Source organism: Mustela lutreola, chromosome 14 (assembly GCF_030435805.1).
Source record: "Mustela lutreola isolate mMusLut2 chromosome 14, mMusLut2.pri, whole genome shotgun sequence".
Taxonomy (NCBI): domain Eukaryota; kingdom Metazoa; phylum Chordata; class Mammalia; order Carnivora; family Mustelidae; genus Mustela; species Mustela lutreola.
In genome coordinates, this window is record NC_081303.1 from 2294613 (window position 1) to 2317213 (window position 22601).

The following is a 22601-nucleotide window of genomic DNA, read 5'->3' on the forward strand; positions in this document are numbered from 1 at the left end:
TGCTCATTTTTTTCACTTAGCAACCATTAGCCCCTCAAACCTTCCCTTTCTTTTTCTTCCTCCTTACCGAAGCTTCACATTTGTAGAAGGCTTTCTAGTTATGACCTAAGTAGATATCAATTCTCCTATCAGATTTGCGCAACAATCCCATAAGATGGATTTTCTAAACAAAAGGCTCAAATCTATTGACTTGCTTTATGTCACTTAAGCAATAAGGAGTGAAGGGAAAGAAGAAAACTCAAGCTCAGCTCTTAAATGTTCATTCCTTTCATCCAATGTCCTACCAAATATTTACTGAGAACCAACCACGTGTCAGGCATTGTTGTAGGCACTGGAAATACAGGCATGAGTAAGAGTGATACAAATCCACATTTTCATGGGTTGATAGTCTTTGGGGACTGGTGGGAATGGTGTGGATGGTGTGTGGTGAAGACAATAAATAAAATAATTACATGAAAGATAGATCAAGAGTAACACAAGGAAAAGGAGAAAGAGTACATCAGAAGCTGAAGGATGAAATCTTACATAGGATAACCTGAGAGCAAAGCCCTTTCATAAGGAAATGGACCATGCAAAAAACTAGAAAAGACATGCTGGGCAGAAGGAAAGGCAGTACAAAGGTCCTGGGGTAGGAGTGTCACTACTGGGGTCAAGGATTAGCAAGGAGGCCAATGTGCTTTCAGCAGAAAGAACAAAAAAAAAAAAAGAGTACTAGAAGATGTAGTTACAGAAGTACGGAGCTAGGAGAGACATTTGTAGGCCATTGTAAGGACTTTGGTTCTGCCTCTGAGATAGGAAGTCATTAAAGATTTTTGAGCAGAGGAATATGCCATGATTCAACTCATGGCATAAATTTTAAATTAAATTTAAATTTTAATGAAATCACTCTTGTGTGCTGTGTTAAAAAGAGAATGTGGGGCAAGGGTAGAAGCGCAAAGACCAGTTAGGATGGCACTGTGTTAAGCCAGGAAGGAGAAGAGGGTGTCAAGGAGCAGGGTGGTAGCAGCCATATATACATATATATATATATATATATACAAAAAAAAAATTTTTTTTTTTAAAGATTTATTTATTTATTTGACAGAGAGAAATCACAAGTAGATGGAGAGGCAGGCAGAGAGAGAGAGAGAGAGGGAAGCAGGCTCCCTGCCGAGCAGAGAGCCCGATGCGGGACTCGATCCCAGGACCCTGAGATCATGACCTGATCCGAAGGCAGCGGCTTAACCCACTGAGCCACCCAGGCGCCCCCAAAAAAATTTTTTTAAGATTTTATTTACTTATTTATTTGTCAGAGACAGAGAGAGAGAGTGTGTGCACAAGCAGGCAGAGCTGCAGGCAGAGGCAGAGAGAGAAGCAGGCTCCCCGCCGAGCAAGGAGCCTGATGCGGGACTCGCTCCCCACACCCTGAGATCATGACCTGAGCTGAAGGCAGTGGCTTAACCCACTGAGCCACCCAGGTGTCCCAGCAGCTACATTCTGAAGACTGCTGACTGCACAAACAGACCGGATGCAGGGAAGGAGGGAAAAACAGAAATCGAGGAGAACTTCCCCAGGCTGGGTCAGTTAATTAGAAGGAGAAAGTTGCCATTTATATAGAGAGAAAAGACTGTGAAAGCATGATGACTGGGGCTGGTGTGTATCAGAAGCTTGATTTTGAACATATCACATCTCAGACGCTAATTAGGCATCCAAGTGGTAATGTTGGGAGTAAGGAAATCAGAGAAAAGGCTGGACTGTCTTTCTCTTTGTGTTCCAGAGTCATCAGTTTAGGCAGATGACTCCAATAGTTAAACAGGAGTATTTAAAAAGAACGGATGCAGTCACCAAGAGAGTTAGTACAGACAGAAAAATTCTAAGGACTAAGTAAGCCCTTGGAGACAGTCTGAGGCTTAGAGACTGGAGGGAAGAGGCGGGAACAGAAAAGGAGACTGGGAAGGACTGGATTCTTAGGAGGGAAACCAGAAGAGTATTGTGTCCCGGAAAATCAATGAGAAAAGATGAGGAGAGAAACTGTATCAAGTGCTGTTCACAGACTGAGTACGATGTGTGCCGGACACGACCACCGGGTTTAGCAATGCAGAGGCCATTGGAACTTGACCAGAGTAGTGTGACGAGGCATGCGTGTGACAGTCTGACTGGAAAAGATTACGAAGAGTGTAGAGCGGGGAGGAGGGGAACTGAGAGAGGCGTGGCAGGAGAGAAAAGAGAGGGGAAAGAGAGATGGGGCAGAGAACAGAGAAGAAAGGATATGAACATATGCACAAAGGAAGAGAGAAACTGGGAGGCAGGAAATGACCCTCATTCTTGGGGCATTCTGCAATAATGTGAAGAAAAGAAGCGGGATAATAGTTGGAAGGTAAAAGAGAAACGTCAAAGTCAGGAAGAATCTTTATTAAGATGGAAGAGATAACAGTGTATTTGTATGTTAGTGGAATGATCTTCTAGAGAAGGAAAATTAATGCAGGAGAGGAAAATTGCTGCAATGAGAACCCTGAGAAAGTGACAGGGAATGGGCGGGAGCGGGAAGGCTGGCCTGTGGCAAGAGCAGGAGCAAGTTCATCCATAATCATGGAGGGAAGCAAAGTACAGACCAGAGGCAGGAGGGTTAAGTGTGGTAATAGCAACTCATGGAGGTTCTTGGCACTGCTTCTACTTTCTCAGTGAGACAGGAAGCAACAAGGTCATGAGCGGAGGATGAGGTGTTCGATTTATGTGAAGGTACAGGAATCAAATTCTCACTTGGGAGAGTGGGAGAACGACCAGACAAAGAAGATGCAGTGTGACTGCTGTTTTTCATAAAATATTTATGTTAACATGTAGCAGGTTTGCTATTTGAAGATGAATATTTAAATTTTGTATCGATTTTAATCATGAATACAATAAATATCCACAGACATAACCCCTCATGAAAAAAAAAGCTCCTTGGGGCTCCTTGATAATTTTTAAGGGTGTTAAAGGGGTCCTGACACCAAAAGTTTAAAAACTGATGCTCTAATCATTGAATTCCTACAGTATCCTAATAAACAAGGAAAACTTACAAAATAGTGGAAAAATTGGGAAAAGTGGTGGTTACCTATAATTTACAGATAGCTATCTAATCTGTTTAATCATTATGCTGGCTGTGCCTGTTCCATTTTTGTTTTAACAATGCAAAATTTCATATATGTAGGATGAGACCTGCAAATGTTATAAGGTTTATTCCCTTGAGTTTAAATTCCGCTGAAAATCAAGTTAAAAATCGAAAAGCTGACATGAAAACTCAGAACATCACTCAACTGAAAATACAGATCAGTATCATTCACACAGGAGAAAGAATACGGTAGATAAACTCAAGGGGCGCCTGAGTGGTTTGGTCGTTAACCCTCTACCTTCAGCTCAGGTCAGGATTGGGAGCTCTCTGCTCGGCGGGGCGCCTGCTTCCCCCCCTCTCTCTGCCTACTTGTGATCTCTCTCTGTCAGATACATAAATAAAATCTTTAAAAAAATAAATAAACTCAAAATTGTTCAAAAGAGTTCACCAGTGAAACTTGGTGGTTTTATTTTTTTTCAACTACTGATTATGCTTTCCGTAATACACTGTCTCTGTCATTATGTGATGTTTAAGCTTTATGAACAAACTATGTCATGATGATCCAAGCTCTTCCAAGAATACTTTGGTTGTGAATTTATGCTTGCTTCTATAACTAACATCATTCCCAAGCACATCAAACAAAACTTAGCTTATGAAACATCCGCACCAAAGCAACTGAGGGCTGCAAGAACATTTGCCTGGTGCATCAGACAAAAAGCTAAGAAAATTTAGTTTTCAAGTTATTTTTGAAACACTATCAGTGCATTTTCCAGGAAACCAAAGAACACACTATGACAAAGAATTTCCTTGCCATCTCCCAACCCAGGATATTCTGACATAAGGAAGCACTCTTGAGACACATCAAGGCCAAATAGCTGAAGGAGTCATGTCAGGGAAATTTTTTTTTTTTTAAATGATTTGATTCTTAGGAGCAAAAAAACCCTTTAAACACTTAAAGATTAATTCAACACCATAAAAAAAACCTGACTAACAATTGGATAAATAAAACCAAACTTTTTAGGTCCAATTTAATTTGCATATAAGCACATTTGCTGAAACCGTTGGCTATGATAGGTCTCCCAGATGGTAACATCAAGTTAGTAGGCATAGGAAATTATGTGTCAAGTGTGGGGATAAATAGATAATTGACATTGAGCTAATAAGCAGAATTAAATTTAGGATTCTTATGAAGTCTTATGAAAGAAACATAAAAAATAAAGTAAGAATTGAGTAATTTCAGTGGTATTTAAGAAAAGCAAAACAAAGAAATATTTAGATACAAGATTTCTCATGGATACAAATAAAATTTCTGAAACCTTTTGGGACCTAATGCCTTCCTTCTCAGTGCCTAGGAAAAGATCAAGACTATACAAAGAAATTTCAGGGTAAATGGAAAAAGAAAATTTTAAGTAATGATTTCAAAACTTCTTTATTAATCCCTTTATGTGTCCCTAATGTCAAAGAAAAAGTGAAATTCAAAATCCCTAAATAAATGCTTTACATAACAAAATTTTGAAATAATATTTGGTTCTGTTGCATTACCTTTCACTCAGAGCCTCACATGGCAAAAAGCTGAACTATAACAAAACTTCACCTCTGCCTTTAATAATAATTCAAATCACACAATCTTCCTCAAGTACATATTTTTTTTCAGCTATTCGGCAATTCATGCAACAGCAGGGGTCGCAATGTACTAGTTAAATGTTTCAGGAAAGGCAAGAAGGGGATTAAATGTTCAAATAGCGCAGCTTTACTAGAACCCGAAAGACTCATGATTCATTGTACTCTAGTTAAAATAATCTCTTATTAATGAAAAGATTTTTCAATTATGGAATCCCCAAATAATAGTAAAGAAAACCTACTTAAAATCTGATAGCACTTCCAGTTGAAACAGCATCCCTCAAAAATCATTTCCAAAAAGTTCTACCACATGTATAGCCCTACAAAAGTGGTTTTACATTTTTTGCATCTTTTAAAAAAATAAGTAATTGCTATATATAAAATAGGCAATTCTTTAACTCAGTTAGCAACTTGAACATATATTAAACTGAATTTCTAAAAAAACAAAACAAAACCCAAGCTGACCACTCGTACTCTACCCTATGCTCTTTAATTCCTTCTCTATGACTACAATGAAGAAAATGTACCCCAAATTCTTCAAATATTTGATTTACAAAAGGTTTTTTCCATTATAAAAATTCCAATTCCATGGAATCACTTTACACTACTACTTGCCAAGAATAACTTAGAAATATTTATATGATCTACTGTATAACACATAAAAAATCCAGCAGAGACAATGACTGATATTCTTGAAGATTTGATGAGAAAGTAGTGTAATCACTTTCTCTTAGTTCACTGTTTTCTTTTTTTTTTTTTTTTTTAAGCCCCCATGTTGCATCACCACTTCCTCATATCAGGGAGATCATATGATAGTTGTCTTTCTCTGCTTGACTTATTTCGCTAAGCATGATACGCTCTAGTTCCATCCATGTTGTCGCAAATGGCAAGATTTCATTTCTTTTGATGGCTGCAATTGCACTATTGGGTATTTACCCTAAAGATACAAACATAGTGATCCAAAGGGGCACGTGCACCCGAATGTTTATAGCAGCAATGTCCACAATAGCCAAACTATGGAAAGAACCTAGATGTCCATCAACAGATGAATAGTTCACTGTTTTCTAAATGAATGTCAAATCAATCAAAGAACATAAAATTAATGAGTTAGTCATACGTGGAATAAAAAATGGAAGAGAATAGAAAATACAGTTCACTGCACATAGAAATGGTAAATACTGCTTTGTGAACATTCAGAAAATTAGTATGTTAAAATCTAACATATAATAAAATATGTATATTAATATGCACACATGGATATATATATACATGAATACCATATTATACTTGTGAGTACTAGATTGTAGTTATAAATTATTACAGACTACAATAAAAGATGTTTGAAAGTCACTGCTCTATACTAATTATATCCTATCCCTTTAAAACCTATGCTCTCTATAATGCTTCTTTACTACAACTTCTATATAATTGTAGTGGCAAAAGATCAGAAATATTATATATATCACTGAACTAGTCAGTTGAGAAGTTTAGTTTACTGTGTTAGGAGTTAATGATTTAATTTTCCACACAAGTAACATATAAATTAACAAGTGTAAAAATGACTATTCTGTTATTAATCATTTATCAGGAAATCACTTACACACTAAGTATAATTTCTTTGGATACAGCAGAGAGAACAATTAAGCAAAATAGGTTTCTTCACAGTTAAAAGAAATGTTCCAAAGTCCATGCAATAAACATTACTAGGAGGAGTATGTAACTGGGAAGAAAACCCTTTGGGCATTCATTTGGAATTCATTTCTAACAAAATATACAGTTCAAATAAGCTCAGTTGTCAGTTTCCAAAACCATGGGAGATTAGAAATAGATCATTAGAGGAGAGGAAAATTGCTGCTATAGAACTGCAGCTGGTACAGAAGGAATGAGAAGTGACAACTAAAAGTAAGAGGGGGGAAAGAGAAAACCTATATATAAAATTTAAAGTACATAGAATTTTGGAACCATTTAGCAAAGGGAAATAATTGAGCACAGTAATATTTATACTCTTGTATAATAAATTATTTTCAAAACTACAAACTCAAATCAATGATTTAAAAAACAGTCACAACTAATACTCATAAAAGCACTTGAACCTAAGTACTCTGGCTCCAAAGCCCACAGTATTCACCTACACAATACTTCTCAATACAAATTTAAATTGTTTATGGTATTAGAGTACAGTTAAGAAAATATTTGGGTATTATAGAGGGCACGGATTGCATGGAGCACTGGGTGTGGTGCAAAAATAATGAATACTGTTTTTGCTGAAAATAAATAAAAAGTAAATTTAAAAAAAAAGAAAATATTTATGAAAAGAAAGATGTAAGCAATTTGAAAGACCTTTATATAAAATGATTAAATGCCCTTAATGGTATTAGCCAAGAAAACTTACCTACCAAAAAGACCCATTCCTGGATAGCTACAGTTTGTATTCCATGTAATTTCTCATATTTGTAATTTCTTATCACTCACTGTACTCTCACCCAATCCCTCCTTACTACTGTGCACTATTTTCTATATACTGAGATGAGAAAGCTGACAGGTCACAAAAGCTGCACAGCAGCACATAGCTAACACCGACAAAGCCAGGACTCCGATTCGGGTAGCGCGGCTCCAGAACGCCAGCTGTTAATCAATGTGCTTGGTGCTACAGCCCTTGCCAGGTACACAACACAGGGTAGAATTGCTATAATGTCTCAGGACATAATTTCCAAGAGACTCTGGTCAACCTGGAAACCCAGCTAGACTGAAATTCAGGGCACCTGGCTGGCTCAGTCAGTAGTGTGTGTGTGTGTGATGACTCTTGATCTCGGGGCTCTGAGTTCAAACCTCATGGTGGGTGTAGAGATGACTTAAAAATAAAAATCTTTAAAAAAATAAAAATTCAAGTGAAATGAGTTAATTGGAGAAAGACAACTATCATATGATCTCCCTGATATGAGGAAGTGGAGATGCAACGTGGGGGGTTTGGGGTTAGGAAAAGAATAAATGAAACAAGATGGGATGGGGAGGGAGACAAAGCCTAAGAGACTCTTCATCTCACAAAACAAACTGAGGGTTGCCGGGAGAGTGGGGTAGGGAGAGGGTGGTGGGGTTATGGACACTGGGGAGGGCATGTGCGATGGTGAGTGCTGTGAAGTATATAAACGTGGCAATTCACAGACTTGTACCCCTGGGGCTAATAATACATTATATGTTTACAAAAAATTTTTTTAAATTATCACAAAACATAAATAAAGGGGCGCCTGGGTGGCTCAGTGGGTTAAAGCCTCTGCTTTCGGCTCAGGTCATGATCCCAGGGTCCTGGGATCGAGCCCCACATCGGGCTCTCTGCTCAGCAGGGAGCCTGCTTCCTCCTCTCTCTCTCTCTGCCTCTCTGCCTACTTGTGATCTCTGTCTGTCAAATAAATAAATAAATCTTAAAAAAAAAAAATAAAAAAACATAAATAAAAATTCAGAAAAACTGGAAAATACCTTTCAGGAGTGTTAGGTTGCCTGCTCACCAGCTTTCCAGTACTAATCCTTCCAAGCACTTGCCACCTACTTCAAGTCTGGTATGGCCATATGACTTGCTGTTAACAATGGAAATATCAACAAAAATTGTATTTGTCACGTCAGCATGAAAGCCTTCAAGACAAGTTTGCCAATCTCCATTTTCTATTTCCTCCTTTCCTGGTGCCACGTCGAGGTTCTGTTAGTTTTGGTCTCTGACTGATGCTAACGTGGGCCAACACTTTCTTTTTATTTTATTTTATTTTTTTTTAAGATTTTATGTATTTATTTGACAGAGAGAAATCACAAGTAGATGGAGAGGCAGGCAGAGAGAAAGAGGGAAGCAGGCTCCCGGCTGAGCAGAGAGCTGGATGCGAGACTCGATCCCAGGACCCTGAGATCATGACCTGAGCCGAAGGCAGCAGCTTAACCCACTGAGCCACCCAGGTGCCCCGGGCCAACACTTTCTACTCACTCATTGTGGATATATAATAGGAGCAAGAAGTAAATCTGTTTTAAGCCACCGAGATCTTAAGGTTGGTTTATTAGTAATCATAGCCTTACCTTCCACTAATAAATTTGACAGGTTTTTCCTGGGAAGTGATGAATAAAGGGCTATTTTAGGGTCATAATAAATACAAACAATTGTAAAGTTTACAAAATGGTTAAGTTCTAAAGATTTATATTGAAATCAGTTACCTGGATTTTGGAACATTTTTTTTTTCCTATAAGCCCACCTTATAAAAGGCCTACAGAAGCTGATTTAACTCATAATTTAAATGAAAAAGAGTAGGAAATAATAGTGACTTTAAAATAATTAAAAGAATGTGAGATAAGTAAATAAATGTAAACCTGTGGATATTCAAAATACAGACACTGAAGCATTTTATAGAAGTTAAGGGCACTGTTCTCTAGTATATTTGAATTTCTTCTTCAATATGCACATTTTCTCCCTTTCCTTGATCCTAAAGTATCAAAAGATACCCTCTCGTTTGTTATGTATGATCGCCATTGCTTCCATGACATGCACATGGAATAAAAAGGTGGAACCAAGGAAAGTTCCTAAGCAAAAGACATATGAACATTAGAAAAAAAGAAATTGTTTAAATTCAATGACTTGTGAGCAATGAAGAAGGGAAAAAAAAGACGAGACATACTGAATCTTTCCCAAAACAGAATGATATCAGAGCCTACTTATTAATGTCCAGATAGATCAACATTGTCATGAGTTAATAAACGATATTGGTTCCTCATACGGCAAAAAGGCTGAGTTATAACCAACTTCTCTTTGCTTTTAATAATTACTCAAAATCAAACTGGGGGCATCACGTTGCCTGATTTCAAGCTATATTACAAAGCTGTGATCACCAAGACAGCATGCTAATGGCACAAAAACAGATACATAGACCAGTGGAACAGAGTAGAGAGCCCAGATATGGACCCTCAACTCTATGGTCAAATAATCTTCAACAAAGCAGGAAAAAAATATCCAGTGGAAAAAAGACAGTCTCTTCAATAAATGGTGCTGGGAAAATTGGACAGCTATGTGTAGAAGAATGAAACTCGACCATTCTCTTACAGCATACACAAAGATAAACTCAAAATGGATTAAAAACCTCAACGTGAGACAGGAATCCACCAAAATCCTAGAGAAGAACATAGGCAGTAACCTGTTTGACATCAGCCACAGCTACTTCTTTCAAGACATGTCTCCAAAGGCAAAGGAAACAAAAGCAAAAATAAACTTTTGGGATTTTATCAAGATCAAAAGCTTCTACACAGCAAAGGAAACAGTCAACAAAAGAAAGGGACAACCCACGGAATGGGAGAAGATATTCGCAAATGACACTACAGACAAAGGGCTATTCAAGATCTATAAAGAACTTTTCAAACTCAAAACCCAAAAAACAATCAAGTCAAAAAATGGGCAGAAGACTTAACAGACACTTTCCCAGTGAAGACATACGAATGGCTGACAGACACATGAAAAAATATTCATCATCAGTAGGCATCAGGGAAATTCAAATCAAAACATTGAGATACCACCTTACACCAGTTAGAATGGCAAAGATTAACAGGGCAGGAAACAACAACTGTTGGAGAGTATTTGGAGAAAGGGGAACCCTCTTACACCATTGGTGGGAATGCAAGTTGGTGTATTAAATATTATATTTTATGTCATAAAACTTACTATCTGTTAACAAAATATGGACTGGGTATCTTATAAGTAATTTCCCCCAAATCTCTTTTAAATAATTTGTTTTATAAAAGTAGGTCATTCGATACTGAATAAACCAGATGGTTTATGAAGTCCTATGAGATAAGAAGTATGACTTATTCATCTGCATACACTGAGAATCTGACCTTGATACACAATTGATCACAATTCTGCCAGATTTATTAAAAAGGATTCACATGAACTCAATTCAAAGCCCCATCAGTTCTGCCTTTAAAGTTTTCTGTTTCCTTGTTAAATGCATTGCTTTGGTTCCATTTATGGAACCAATTTTTGAAAGTGCTCAACAGTTTCTTCTACAACGTACAAATGTTCTTGGATTGACTGATGAAAGTTTTTCCTATTCTGAGAAAAGGAGTAAGAAATAAGTTTCCTTAAGTATTCCTCTATTTTAACGGGAGTTGGAGAATTAGATATTTAAATTATAGCTCTGCCTACTCTACTTAATCATGGTCTCCTTAATATAACTATCCGGTGTCGTTTATTATAGTAGTTAATAAATCCAATTTTGGCAGCAGATACAACTGAGTCTGAATGTGAGCCTTGCCTGAGTAAAGATATCAGATAGTGATTCCATGAGGTAACATAAATAAAAGTACACAACAAAACGACTGACATAGTAAACATTCAATAAACATTACTGCTAATATTATAAAGAGCATACTGATGATATCAATGACAGATCATGTTCATAGGTATTAGATAGCTAAGAATAAACAATTTTTTTAAAAGATTTTATTTATTTATTTGAGAGAGAGAGGGCACAAGTGGAGAGGGGTAGAAACAGGGAGAGGGACAAGCAGACTTCCTGCTGAATAGAAAGACCAACTCAGGGTGCAATCCCAGGACCCAGAAATAGTGACCTGAGCCAAAGGCAGGCACTTAAATGACTGAGCCACCCAAGTGTAGCAAGATTAAACTTAATGTTAAGTCATTTCCTACTATTCCACTATTATATTGGTAACTGCTAAAAAAATTTGAAAACATGGCAAAAGCTACCAAAAAAAAAAAAAAAATGAATGAAACTGCAGTACTGAAACAAAGGAACAGAGTCTTAAAAAGATGTGTAAGAATTTGTTTTCTGATTTTAAAAAATGGCATTCCATGTAGAGCAAAAAAGCAGGTGGATAGGCATAAAAGAACTTGTTTAGGGAACTGTTTACAGTGTAATATATGTTCAGTATAAACACAGTATAAAGTATATGCTGGGGGGTAGCAGGTGCCTTTTTATAAAGACCAATGAACAGATCATAAAGGACTTTATACTCTTGCGAGAAGCATTAAGGATGAGCACAAAAGTTAATTCTTGAATCCATCCATACCATATAAATATCTCACAAACAGCTAAAAGAAAATACTGTATTATTAACTGAATCTGCCAGTACAATATTTTTAACTCAGGCTACCAAAAATTGCCCTTTTGTACTTAATAACAAAAAGGCTGTGGCAATATGTGTGTTCAAAAGTATGGTAGAATATAAGAACTTAAATGATACCCACTTTTTAAAAAAATTGTTGAAGAGAAAATAATTTTTCCTTCTTGCTTCCTTGGTACTTTTATATTTTCAGTTTAGTTTCACTTTCACATGCATAAATGAAGTCAGAGTGAAAAAAGTTTCTATTACATTTCATTCCATGGCACCAGAAATCGTAGCACACGTCACTTTTCATTCATTCAGCTTATTTTTAGTACTAAGTTCGCAATCAAAGAACACAAACTGAATGATCTCTGCTCAGTAGACTTCAACACAGAGCTCAGTTTTCCAACGGTATTGGAGATTTGAAGCAACACTATCATTAATCTTTAAAAGGCATACCTAGGAGTGCAGTGAGTTTGGGAAGCAGCCCAACTTGTACCATCTTATTCCTCAGTCCTGTGTCAAAGGATAAGTTCAGTAAAAGCCGGAGGGTGATATTCAGCAGATCTTCGTGTTCACAAGGTATCATTTTTACCAGTTTTTCAACAATATCCATTTCCACCTATGTAATATAATACAAATGCGGTGAGGTTCTGCTGTACAATAAGACAAAAAGATTGCAGATAATAATTTTTTTATTATTTTTCTACCATCATCTGTATTTTATAATTCTGTGTTAATCTATTTACTCTCATTTCAATCTACAAACTTTTCTAAAATCAAACTTTTGAGAAGAAAAATACATTTTTCCACATCATCCCTTCCTTCCTCAACTTAACAGTGTCAACTGGAAGAAATATTACATTGGGTTCTTGAAAACACATTACTGAATGCCACCTATTAAGGGCCAGGCCCTGTGCTAACTCAAACGAGGTTCCACAATCTACAAAGAGCAGAGAAAGAGAGCAATAATAAATGTAATAAAAATGGAACCCATGAAGTCCTCTGGAAGCAACATGGAAGAACCTACTAAACTACTTAGAGGAGTACAGAAAAGATTTCAAATTAGGAAGTTTTTTAAAATGTGTAATAACTTGATCCCTGGTTAAGAAAGGCAAGGACAATCAAAGAAAAAGCCAGTGCATAGGCACTTAGGCCTAAAAGTACTGGGGCACGACAAGTCTTTGGTATGGACGTAGTATAAAGTATAAGTTGGGGAGTGACAGGAGTGTATTAAACTGATATTGGACAAATCACAAAAAGCTTTTAATGCTCTTCAAAGAATGCCTGAGTGATTTTAAGTCCAGAGGGTGATGTGGTCAAACTGGTGGCATAAAGATAAATGTATCAATACATACGGACATACATAAATACATGCATGAGAAGAACAGACACAAATTAATAAGGGGGCACTATTTACAGATAGACTGAAACAGGCAGAGATCTAAAGTAGGTACTTAAGAATATCTTGCATTAGACAGGTCTATGTAATTAAGAAAGGACAGAAAGGCTGAAGAGGAAATAATCCAAGGAAATATGGCCAGAGCATCTGAGTGAGAAGTGAAGAGAAAGTGCTGAAGATGACTTTCAGGTTTCTGGCTTGGTCAATGTGTTGGGGGTGCCCAAGACTACCCCGGGTTTGGTAATTTGCTAGGACTCAGCATATAGTCATCTTCATAACTGCGATTATACTGAAAGGATGCAAAACAAAATCAGAAAAGGGAAAAGGCACATGGAGGCAAAGTCCAGAGGTGAAGCCTCCTAGAATCCTCTCCCCATGGTCACACAGAATGGCTTCAGCACTGAGCTGAGGCTGAGACTCAGTGCCCACAGTCTCTACTGGGGGCTGGTCACATAGGAATCCTCTGCCAGCACAAACTAAAATTCCACACCCAGCAAGCCAGTAGGTGTTCAGCAGTAACTACATTGCTTGTGCAAACTGTTCAGGCATAGTAAACTACCCTTATCCATTAGGGAATAGTGGGAACACTCCTAAAATCCAAGTTCCCAGATGCCAGTCAAGAGTCAGCTTCAGGAGAAGGTCTCAGGAGATCTGTCCCAAGTCCTTCTTTGCTTGTCAATATGGTGGATATTAGTTCATTAACTAAGGTCTATAAATTGAAAAGGTGTCAGACAAACAGGACAAAAAATTATTTCTGTCATATTTAATCTGACCTGATATTCAATGGATATTTGAAAATCTTACAGAACTCAGGAGAGAAGCTGGCCTATAAGTAACAGTTTAAATTCTATGACAGGAGTCAACAAACTAAGCCTAGTGGGTCTGATCTGGCCCACCATCTGTTTTCACACAACCTAAGAGCTAAAAATGGTTTTGACTTCTACACTTTTAAATGGCTGAAAAATAAATCAAATGAATAATATGTCATGACACATGAAAAACTGAAATTCAAATTTCAGTTTCCATAAATAAAGTTTCATTGGAGGACAGTCCTATTCATTTGTTTATACCCTATAGCTGCTAACATGCTAGTAGAAAACAGTAGTTATGGCCATTTACAGAAGAAGTTTGTTGACTCCCTACTCTAGATGATTATAAAATTATTTCAACAGAGCTTGCTTTAGAGTGAAAACACAGAGGACAAAACTTATTTGGTAATCTAAGCCTGTATTCATATTTCTTAAGGTAGCAGTCCGAATAAGTTGTTTATAAAAATATCTCACATCTTTGTTACAAAGGAATGGCTAGAAAGGAGAGAAATTCTTAACACCTATATATGTTTCTTTGATCATTACCAAAAGACTTATAAATAATCTTGCTCTACCTTTTCTTGCATTGGAGGTCTAAAGCATTTATTTATACCACCCTTGACATATATATTTTTTTAAGATTTTTTTTTTTTTATTACTTATTTTAGAGAGAGAGAGAGAGAGTACGCGCACAAGCAGGAGGGGCTGAAGGAAAAGGAGATAGACTCTATGCTGAGTGCAGAGCCTGACCCAGGGTTCGATCTCACGACCCTGAGATTATGACCTGAGCTGAAACCAAGAGTTGGGCATTTAACTGAATGTGACACCCAGGCATCCCCACCCTTGCCATATCTTAATTGCAATCTTTCACTGACCTCATAAAAATCACATTACTAGTTGAGTCCTCAATGTTCCTTTCTCCTCTCATTCTATGCTAAGGAGTGAACACTGATTTTTTTTTTTTAAAGACTGAATTGACAAAGAACAATGATTCTTCCTTCAAACCTCTATCTCCACAGTCATACTATAATCACATCCAGAGTTCTTCATTAAAAAGTACAAATCCATCTCCAAAGACTCTCTAATTTTGGTTCTCCCTTTCTCCTAGTTTAAGCTCCTAAGTACACGGGGGCAATCATTCATTTGTTAACTTCCTAAAATTTCCACAGGGCCAAGGACAAAAATTTATCAAATTTATACAAAACTCTAATTCTATCACTAGCTTCACTGTTTACTATGAATAACATCTTTTCTAGCTCTGAGGAAAAAAACCTCCTGGATGAACAGAAGGTATTTAATGTTAATTGAAAAGGTAGAGGAAAGAGTGGTCTAGATGGAAAAAAACCAGCATGTGCAAAGATGACCTGGAAAATTAAGCATTCAAGGAACTCTTCAAAAATTATCCTTCTGACTACAAAGTGGAGAACATATTGGAAGGAGGCCAGAACAGAAATAGTGAGATAAATTAACATGCTATGGAAGTAGTCAAGTGGAGGCATTAGTGATTAAGAAAAACAGGCAGAACTGTGTGTCTAACCCTATGCTGGACAGGGTGGGAGATAAAAGGTGAATTAAAAAATACTTTTTCTTTTTTTCTGAAAAAGAAAAAGAAAAGTAGGCAGAACCTCAAAGCTACTCTTAAAATGTAAAAATCTGGACAGGATGTGGGTCCCAACCTAACTGCAAGAAAATTCCACATATAAAATTATAACTTAAAAAATAACTACCAGAGAGCTAAGGTTGCCAGGAAACCAACTGGCCTGATATATAAGGAAATAGGCACCCTCAAGGAGATAAGAGTCATGAGCCTGGTTTATTCAGAGCCGAGCCCTGGAGAAAAACAGAGTTGCCACAGAACTGGGAAAGTCAACTGCATGAAAAATTTTAAACAAACTGTTAACGGTCAGGTGTGAAGCAGCCTGACTACAGTACTGGGAAGCTGCCGATGCTGAGAGTGTGCAACCACTTGGCAAGGTCTTTTCACAAGAAATACTGGGGATAGGACAGGATATGGAAGAAAACTTCCCCCTCAGTAGAGTGGGCCTGGTGGAGGGGAACTTCTGCCACCAGGGAAAAGGCATAAAACCCTGTCCACATCTTTTTCTCCTATTTCCCCTAAAAAACAGAAGACTTAAAAGAAGCTTAAACACTGCCACATCCAAAACACAGGTGAAGCCTCCCTGCAGCTGGGGAAAAGAAACAGAAGAAACCTCCAGAGGAGTGGTGTTGACTGAGGACTTAGGCAGCCCCACTGCTGGGGCTAGCAACTGTAACTATGGACACAAGACCAGGGTAAGACTGACCTAAAGCTAAATTAGAACAACAACTGACCTTGGTACCAAATTAGCAAAAGCTGAGTAACAAGGAATAGCAGCACATTGTTGGGAAAGGGTTAACATGAAGTGAGAGGTCCTCTTTGAAGCACAGATATATCGGGAAAGTCTTAAGTGGAGGGTGGAACATGAACACTGCGAAACCCTCTGCACTGGAAAGACAAAGTCATGTACATGAGTGTGAGCTCATAATGCAGGGAGGGTAACCAAATACAGCTCAACTCCCAACAAGAATGACTTAACCTCAAAAAAAAAAAAAAAAAAATGACTTAACCTCCCACATAAAAGGCCTAGGAAAAAAGGTTTGCCCATTTCCAGACATAAATAGTGTTTATCTCAATCTTCTCAATCTCAACTCAGCTAATGTGGTATGTAGCTTTCAATCAGACATTATGATACATGAAGAGCAAGAAAACACCCCACTGCAGGCAGTTAACATAACAGACTTAGATATGACCTGTATAATAATCAGAGGATTTAAAACAACATCAAGGAATTATTTAGTAATAATTTAAATGATTAATATGCTTAAGGCTCTACTGGAAAAAATGGATAACATAAATGAACAGAGAATTTGCAGAGAGAAATATACTAAAATTAAACGGAAATGTTAAATATATTAGGAATAACATGGAGGACATTAGAAGGAAGGGAAAAGTGAAGGGGAGGATTGGAGTGGGAGATGAACCATGAGAGACTGTGGAATCTGAAAAAACTGAGGATTTTAGAGGGGGTGGGGTGGGGCAATGGGTGAGCCCAGTGATGGGTATTAAGGAGGGCACATATTGCATGGAGCACTAGGTATTACACGTAAACAATGCATCTTGGAACACTACATCAAAAACTAATGGTGTACTGTATTGTGACTAACAAAACAATAAAAAAAAGGAAATGTTAAATACACACACACACAAACACACACAATACAGAGATAAAGAAAACCTTCGTGGGCTCATTAGCAGATCCGATATAGATAATGACAGAGTAAGTAAGCCTAGAAGTCGGTCAACTGAAATTTTCCAAATTGAACCAAAAAAAGAAAAAATAAAAAGAGAGAGAGAGAGAGAGAGTGAAGATGAAAGGAATAAAACAGTAATATAGTATCGCAGAGCCATGAGACAATATCAAATGGATTAACATGCATAAGCAAAATCCAGTAGAAGAGGGGCAGAATGGCACAGAAGCAATACTTGAAGAGATAATGGCTAAGGATTTTACAAAAATAATGAAAGAATCAAACCATGGATATAAGTTCAAAGAACCCCAAGTAGAATACAACACACACAAATATACACTTATGCCTAGAGAGACATATGTTCAAATTGCTGAAAAGCAAAGATGAAATCTTGGAGGCAGGTAGAAAATAAAACACTCATTACATACAGAAGACAAATATAAGAATTACATTACACTTCTTGTCAAAAACTGTAAAAGTCAGAAAATAATGGAGTGATATTTATAAAGTATGTCAACTTAGAATTCTGAAAATATATTCCAAAAAATCAATAATGACCAACCAAAAAGAGAAAAAGAGAGAGAGAGGAACAATTACCAATATCAGTAATGAAGTGAGAAATAATCACTTTAGTCCTTTGAATTCTGGTTTGCTTGTTTTTTTTTTTTTTTTTAAGATTTTATTTATTTATTTATCTATCTATTTATTTATTTATTTTTTAAGATTTTATTTATTTATTTGACAGAGAGAGATGACAAGTAGGCAGAGAGGCAGGCAGAGAGAGAGGAGGAAGCAGGCTCCCTGCTGAGCAGAGAGCCTGATTTGGGGCTCGATCCCAGGACCCTGGGATCATGACCTGAGCCGAAGACAGTGGCTTAACCCACTGAGCCACCCAGGCATCCCAAGATTTTATTTATATGAGAGAGAGAGAAAGAGAGAGCGAGAGCAGAAGTGGAGGGTCAGAGGGAGAAAAAGACTCCCTGCCTGATGCAGGAAAAATAAGCAATCTAAGGAATATGTATCTTTTCTCTTGTTCCCCTTAAAATCATATTCTAATAGGACTTACTCTTTTTGTTATATTGTATTTATTTAGTAAATATGCAAACATAATTTAAATCATCAATTGACTTTTTTAAAGTGAACTAAATTTTCTTTAAAATATAATAACTCTAGGGGCACCTGGGTGGCTCAGTGGGTTAAGCCTCTGCCTTTGGCTCAGGTCAAGACCTCATGGTCCTGGAATCGAGCCCCACATCAGGCTCTCTACTCAGTGCGGAGCCTGGTCCCTCTCTCTCTCTCTGCCTGCCTCTATGCCTACTTGTGATCTCTCTCTCTATGTCAAATAAATAAATAAAATCTTTAAAAATATACACATATTAACTTTAAAACACAAGGTCAGTGTCAGTTCAACATCAACAGTAAAATGAACACTTTGTTTGGACAAATAACACAGCCTCACAAATATAGCAACCATTTCTTCTCTCCACCCCTTTTAAATAAAACCAACACAGGCCTCATCTGTTATTAATTAAATCAAGTTATTATTTTTCTTTTAAAATAGCAACAGTATGCACTGGTTGTTATAGCAAACTTAATAAAGTAACTGGAAAGTTTTTAAAAAATTAATTTGTATTTCCATTGCAGTAGATGGAATGTGAAATATGTATCCTGTAGTCCAATCAGATGGTTAAACACTAGACATAGCCTTCTAATCATCTGTTTCTGAAAGCTCAGTCCCAAAAACTAAATTTAGTAATTGTCTCAACATGCAATGCCCTTTCAATTCTATGTCTATAAAATGGAATTTGTAGTTAATTAGTACTTTTATTCAGTATTTTCTATAAAGTTTATCAACAATCTATTAGCAAATTTATTTCAGCCCTTAAATAATTCTTTTTCAGTGTTTCTGGAAGCCAACATCTAAAAGTTGCTTACTACTAATCTTGCTAAAAATGTGTGTGTGTTTTGTGTGTGTGTGTGTGTGTGTGTGTGTGTGTGTGTTTAACATAAAGACATTTTTTCCCTCCTCTGGGAGCAGAGAAAGAATAGGAAGCCAAATACCTGCAGACATTTCTTTGAGCAAATTACTTAACCTCTGATTTTCTCCTACTTCATCTGCAAAATTAGCTAAATCTAGACATGTATGTAAGGTCTAGTCAAGCTCTGAAGATTTTTTTTTGTTAAGATTTTATTTATTTATTTGACAGAGAGAGAGATCACAAGTAGACAGAGAGGCAGGCAGAGAGAGAGGGAGAAGCAGGCTCCCCACTGAGCAGAGAGTGCGATGTGGGGCTCGATCCCAGAACCCAGAGACCACCACCTGAGCCAAAGGCAGAGGCTTAACCCACTGAGTCACCCACGTGCCCCAAGCTCTGAAGATTCTGATTTTATACAATGCCTTTAAATAAAATGCATTTCCTCTCCAATAAAAGATGAAATGCATACCATCTATAGTAAAAATCTGGCTAATTACATCATTTTTATGACCTTGGATGAATGACCTTTCTTGAACCTCTGTTTTTCCTTCTCAATAAAAAGTTAGATTTGATGAGACAAGTTATATGGTATCTTTCAAACCTAAGGTCTTACCAGAAAATGATTTTTAATAATAATTTTGAGATCATTTCTGATAGAATGAACAAGTTTATTTCCTAAATACAAATTCAAGAAAACATAGTAGGCACATGCTGATGGCAAATCAATCTGAATTTTGCAAACCTACTAAAGTGAACTTAATCTAAACATGTAAATGGAAGAAAACACACTTCAACTTATAGCAATTGGAAGTAATTATTTAGCTTCACTCTACTCAAGAGTGTGTGTGTGTGTGTGTGTATATCACCATCTCATATTCTTAAGATCAATGAAAACAAAAAATATGTTATTATTCTAAATAAATTCAATCTTAAAACAGTATCAGGAATACCTGAAGTTATATACTAGTAATGAAAATTACAGATAGTAAATATCTGTGGTTAAAATAAAATATTTATTTTATTTTTCATTTATTTCAAGTATCAGAATTCAAGGCACTTATTAAATCTGACAAATGAGTCTCAGATTTTTCAAAAAGCATGCTGTGTCATACAATGAGCGTAAGGTACTTCCTAGTTCATTTAACTTCAAAAGAAGAAAACAGAGCAGGCAGAAATACTCTATGTTTAGACTCTCTGAAGGAGAATCCGCTTATACCAGTAATACACAGTCATATAATGACCTGTATTAGAATATACTTCTAAAATGTAAAGGTCAATGATCTAACAGTTCTATTTCTAGGAATCTAAAAAATTAATCAGAAATATAGACACCAAGGGGTGGCTGGGTGTCTCAGTAGGTTAAGTGTCTGCCTTAGGCTATGATCTCAGGGTCCTGGGATAGACTGCCTGCTCAGCTGGGGTGGGGGGTGTCTGCTTCTCCCTCTCCCTCTGTCCCTCCCTCTGCTGATGTACACACACGCGCTCTCTCGCTCTCTCAAATAAATAAATAAATAAATAAAATCTTAAGAAAAGAAATACAGACAATGATGCAAATACAAATGTGTTCACTCAGGTATTATTTATGATAGCTGTAATTACAAACAACTTAAATATCTGAAATCGAGTTATGACTAATATATGAACTATTTAGTGTAACAGTTACATTAGACTTTAATGTCATAAAAAAAGCAGGTAACTTTTATTCTATCTTTACATTATTTCTGAATTGTGTATATTTTTCAGAAGGAAAAATACTATATACTCAACTTGTATTTCTTAAAAACCATTGTATCAACACAATATAAGATAGCATATAGGAACCTACCATAATAATTCAAACAAGAAAATTAAGAGGGTATAAAGAAAGAGGGCATGAACTAATACAACTGCACTGAGAATAGAAAGAAGGTATAAATTCATGAGATACTTAAGAAGGAGAATCAATAGGTTGTGGCTACCAATGGAATGATAGGTCAAAAAGGAGAGACTGGTCTAGACTGTAATTCCACACACTAATAAAGGAAATGTAGAAGAAAAAATAATATAAGGGAAAATAATAAGCCAAATGATTCTGAAGCAGTATCTTAAATTTAAATTACTTTTTACATATTATTTTTAATATGGAAAGATTCATCCTATGCAATACATTAGGAAAAAAATTTTATGCAGGTAGTTTCAATGAAGTGGGATACGAACTAATTAAGGAATATAGTTCCTAATGAAGCCATTTAAGTGAGTTACTGCTTCTGTAAAATTTTCATTCAGAATTATCTCAGTAGGGGGATAATGTGTTTATTTTTATCAAAACATTCTAACTTGAAAATGTAAGTTACCATATCATTTTTATTCTCCATGAAAATGCTGAGTTTCTTCAAGAATGACACGACTAGAATAAGCAGCTCAAAATTGTCCCGATCAAGAGCCTTCACCAGCATGTGAACTATGTTCTTGTTCCTCATCTTCAGTTCTGTACGTGTGTCTTCAGCAAGATTCAGAAGCAAATAAAGAGCAACTGGAAGAGTAAAATGGATGAGAGTTAAATGACTGGCATATTGAATCAACAATTTAATAAATCATTTCTACTAAGCACAGTAACAGATGCAGTTCTAAGAAAATAACATTATTTTGAAAATTTTAATTTATTATTAATTGTCTCATTAGGAAACATTTGTTATTACTGAGAAATATATATGTTATATAAAATAAAACTATATATATATATATATATATATATATATATATATTACTTATGATGCTGAGGACACAAACCAAATTAAGATAATGATTCTTACCCTCTTAGAGTTTAGAGCTTAATAGTAAGCAAATGGCATTAAAAGTATATGTTAATGAATAATAAAACAGGGAGACAGGGAAAAATAATTTTATACATGTAGAAAACAGGGTAAAACTTCAGTAACTAGGAGCTGCTATGTTAAAAAGAACTATAATCTAAGACCAAACTAACAGCAATCAGAGGGGAGGTGGATGGGTGATAGGTTAAATGGGTGATGGGGATAAAGTAGTGCACTTGCAGAGATGAGCACTAGGTATTGTATGGAATTGTTAAATCACTATATTGCACTCCTAAAACTAACACTGTATGTTAACTAACAACAACAAAAGAACTATAATCCAAAATGTATAGTATAGCTAGAACTAGGTATGAGGACACTAAAATCTATTTTACATATTCCAACTGATTTTCTGATAGTTACAACAGAAAACGCCATATGGAATTCAGTAACACAACATTATACTAGACAAAGTGAAGGCACTGTCTACTAACTCTAAGAAAAATTTCTTTTAGATACCTATAATAAAAATGCTTCTGTTCTCATAAGAAACCCATA

General features: G+C 36.3%; 1 protein-coding gene across 4 annotated transcripts in view; it reads right to left on the reverse strand.

The window, feature by feature from the left end:
- The window catches only part of KIFAP3 (kinesin associated protein 3), a 181291-nt gene that overhangs the window by 86665 nt on the left and 72025 nt on the right, over positions 1-22601 (reverse strand). For all 4 annotated transcript variants that reach the window (XM_059145292.1, XM_059145293.1, XM_059145294.1 and 1 more), the window contains 2 exons: positions 21585-21763; positions 12236-12398 (listed from right to left, as the gene is read on the reverse strand). In XM_059145292.1, coding sequence (XP_059001275.1) covers positions 12236-12398; positions 21585-21763 — 342 coding nt within the window. The remainder of the gene's footprint in view (positions 1-12235; positions 12399-21584; positions 21764-22601) is intronic.